The following is a 4,008-nucleotide window of genomic DNA, read 5'->3' as shown; positions in this document are numbered from 1 at the left end:
GCCAGGATGGTCTCGATCTCCTGACCTCGTGATCCGCCCGTCTCGGCCTCCCAAAGTGCTGGGATTACAGGCTTGAGCCACCGCGCCCGGCTATAGTTGTCTTTTCTAACATCCAAGATGAATGAAGCTCAAACTGAAGCCCTCTCCCCAACAATATGTGTGCAAGAATTTTAGTAAGTATGCTTTTTTGGTATCTGTGAATACTCCTGTCCCAATTTCTAAGATAGTGGGACATGTGACATGTGACACCAATTATTGCTAGAATTGTAGTGTCATAGAGGACACAGTCAATTATCATCATTCTACAGATGAGGAAACTGATCTAGGAAGATTCTGTAACTTGCTCAAAGTCCCACAGTGAATTCCTAGAAGAGCTGGACTTGAATTCTGGACTCTTGATCCCTGCCCAGCACTTTCCCACTTCACCATGATGTCTCCAAACCTAGCTAATTGCAGGTTTCTCAAATTGTGTTCAAATCTGAATTGCTGGGAAGATGCCCCTCACTTGGCTTCCACTAGCTGAGTCTTATAAAGGCCATCAGATGTCAATATTCCCAGCTATCAACACTGCTTCAGGATCCAATGACACCCAAAGTTCTCATTGCTGTGCACCCTGCTGACATCTCAACTCCCAGCTCAAGCCCTTGTTTTCCATCTTGATACTTCCTCCCTGCTGCCAAGATGCAGCATGGCATAAATTTATTGACAGTAAATTAATGGTAATTAAAAGTAATTTGAGGTAAACAGTTAAGAATTCCCCCCTGCACATTGAAGACATCTTGAAGTATCACAAAAATGTGTTGAGAACAGTTGCCCTGAGCAACAAACTCTATAAAGGCGCGTCCGTGTCTCTTGTATGACTGTAATTTTCAGATAATCTAGTATAGAGCCACCCACCCAGGAAGTGCATGATGCACTGTAGAAGCCAGGATCGCTCCTTGCTTTCTAAATATCTTTCATTAATTCCAGTGATTCCCCCACTCACTTGTTCATTCAGACAATATTTACTGAGCATCTTCTATGTATCAGGTACTGTTCTAGGGCCTGGGGATATGACAGTGAACAAAAATCATCAAGTTATTGCTCTCATGGAGCTTATTTCTAGGTAGGGATGGGAAGACAGATAATAACCAAATATATAACACATTTAATCAAGAGATTGTAAGTCCAGGGGGGTCCAAGAAGTGTTGGAACTAGGATACTAGAGTGAGATGGAATTATAAAAATGCTGGTCAGAGAGAGAAAGATGCTTGAAATTACAAAGAAATAATAGGTATTGGAAAGGACAATATCTAGAGTTTAAGGATGGGAGCAAGCAGCCCAGGTGGGGAGTGGAGGACAGTATCATTGGAGGAGAAGATCAAGGAACTGTGAGACCACAGCATTGGAAGGATCATCAACATGGACATTTCAGTCTCCAAAAACAAGGACAGAAGTAATAGTGGAGTAACAGTCAGAAGCTAAAATCTTCAAGAAATGATAGTGAGTGATGCAGGAAATGGCAACTGACTGTGATGGACAGTGGTGGGATGATCTGATGCACACAAACATGCTGATTGGTCTTAATCTAAGTTCCATGCTTGGCTCATCAATTTCCAGCCTTTGTCTTGTCTTCTATCGTTTAAGGCTCTATATTCCTCTCCAAGTACAACTTTACCCCATCCTATGCGGTCTGATACGTAGTATTTCATGATTGTGCAGTCTTCCATATTTCCAAATTTATTTGATCTACGAGTTATTTATAAACATGCTGTTTTAGTTTTTAAAACAGAAGCTTTTCTCTCCAGTGTAATTTAGATGCACCTCTTCTGTGTTCCCATAGCCCTCTGCAATCTCTCTTTTATAACCTATCTATCGTGCTGACGTGGTGAGCATATTTATTTTCCCCACTAGACTCTAAGTTCCTTATGTGTAAAGTGTGAATGAAAGAGCAAGCGAATGAATGAATGTCTCCTATCTGATACCACTCTTTGGGGTATTTCTTTCCCCCCTGTATTCACACTGTCCTCTGGCCCCACGCTTTCTGACCTATATCTCCTGCCTCTGCCTTCCTCTCTTTTTTTTGCTTTTTTTTTTTTTTTTTTGAGACAGAGTCTCACTCTGTTGTCCAGACTGGAGTGCAGTGGCGCCTCCCAGGTTCACGCCATTCTCTCACCTCAGCCTCCCAAGCAGCTGGGACTACAGGCACCCGCCACCACGTCCGGCTAATTTTTTGTATTTTTCAGTACAGACAGGGTTTCACCATGTTGGCCAGGATGGTCTTGATCTCCTGATCTCATGATCCGCCTGCCTCGGCCTGCCAAAGTGCTGGGATTACAGGCGTGAGTCACTATGCCCAGCCCTGCCTTCCTCTCTAACTCCACCTTCTTCTCTTACCCCTTCCTTCTTATTAGCTCAATCCATATTTATTGACCACGCTACACGCCATCCACTGAACTAAGCACAGGGAGAGGACATAGAGCTAAATAAGGCAAGTAGTTTTTCTTGAGAAGCTCTCAGTCAGGCAAGGAAAACATAAACAAATCATAATACAACATGAAAAGCGCTAAAACAGAGACATCTGTGAGTGCTGTGGGGGTCTAAAGAGTGAGGACCTGGCTGGGCGTGGTGGCTCACGCCTGTAATCCCAGCACTTTGGAAGGCAGAGGCGGTCAAAACGCCTGAGGTCAGGAGTTCGAGACCAGTCTGGCCAACATGGTGAAACCCCGTCTCTACTAAAAATACACAAAATTATCCGGGCGTGGTGGCAGGTGCCTGTAGTCCTAGCTATTCAGGAGGCTGAGGCAGGATAATTGCTTGAACTGGGGAGGCAGAAGTTGCAGTAAGCAAAGACCACACCATTGCACTCCAGCCTGGGCAACAAGAGTGATACTTCGTCTCAAAAAAAAAAAAAAAAAAAAAATGAGGACCTGACTCAGCCCCGGGGTCCTGGAAGGTGGGAGAGGGAAGAAGCCTTAGGGTGTACAGAATCCCCTTCTGACACTGTCTCCTCCTCCCTGCCCTCTCCAGACCTATGAGCAACGAAAAGTTGTGGAGTTCACGTGCCAAACGGCCTTTTTTGTCACCATCGTGGTTGTGCAGTGGGCAGATCTCATCATCTCCAAGACTCGCCGCAACTCAGCTTTCCAGCAGGGCATGAGGTGAACATCCCACAAAACAGCCCCAACACTCTCCCAAACCCTACACACCAGAACACACCATTTCCCCTTGCCTTTTCCTCTCCCTCACCGCCACACCCATGTATGTTTTTACCCAGAAACAAAGTCCTAATATTTGGGATCCTGGAGGAGACACTCTTGGCTGCATTTCTGTCCTACACTCCAGGCATGGACGTGGCCCTGCGAATGTACCCACTCAAGTGAGTAAGGGAAGGGATGCAAGCAGGGGATGTCCAGGAATGGGGGAGCATGTAGAGGAAGGGTGTGTTTCACTAGGATTGTAATGAGCCAGGAGCTGCCTGGATACGTGGGGCTACGTGTACACTCAGTGGTACAAGGAGAGTCATCTGTGCTCTGATAAGTGGATCTTATTTAGGGAGATATTAGAGACTGTGCCAAATGATCACAACCCACTAGACACACAAATTTAGCAGACTTACCAGTGTTTAACAGAATGAAATCTTTTTCGTGATGATGTGTGCTGTAGTTGTCCAAGGATACATATTGCTTGGAGCTGAAGTAACCATAAAAATAGCCTAATCTATGCTTAGCTAATTCTGTTGTACTTATGCAAATATGTTTTAATGTAGATGTATGTGATCGTGCCTACTGAAATTCTTATTGTCTGGTGCCTTCTCTTGTTCAACTCCAGGTGTTTGCTTTGTTTTGCTTTGCATTAACATTAGTATATGCTTGATGTGGAAAAATTTATATTTAAAAATGTACAGAGAAGAAAGCAAATGTTCCATTCCACTCCCATCCCCATTACCCAACCCAACTTGCATAGGTAGCCTCAATTAAGGATGTAGTATGTATTCTTCCAACACTTTTTTTTTTTTTTTTTTTTTTG

General features: G+C 44.2%; 1 protein-coding gene across 1 annotated transcript in view; it reads left to right on the top strand.

The window, feature by feature from the left end:
- ATP1A4 (ATPase, Na+/K+ transporting, alpha 4 polypeptide) overlaps positions 1–4,008 on the top strand; it is a 36,189-nt gene that overhangs the window by 27,285 nt on the left and 4,896 nt on the right. Inside the window, exons 19-20 of the mRNA XM_011970394.1 lie at positions 3,010–3,140; positions 3,257–3,358. Coding sequence (XP_011825784.1) covers positions 3,010–3,140; positions 3,257–3,358 — 233 coding nt within the window. The remainder of the gene's footprint in view (positions 1–3,009; positions 3,141–3,256; positions 3,359–4,008) is intronic.

Source organism: Mandrillus leucophaeus, unplaced genomic scaffold, assembly GCF_000951045.1.
Source record: "Mandrillus leucophaeus isolate KB7577 unplaced genomic scaffold, Mleu.le_1.0 Scaffold947, whole genome shotgun sequence".
NCBI lineage: Eukaryota > Metazoa > Chordata > Mammalia > Primates > Cercopithecidae > Mandrillus > Mandrillus leucophaeus.
Note: the sequence above shows the minus strand (reverse complement) of the source record. Positions and strands in the feature narration are given on the sequence as shown.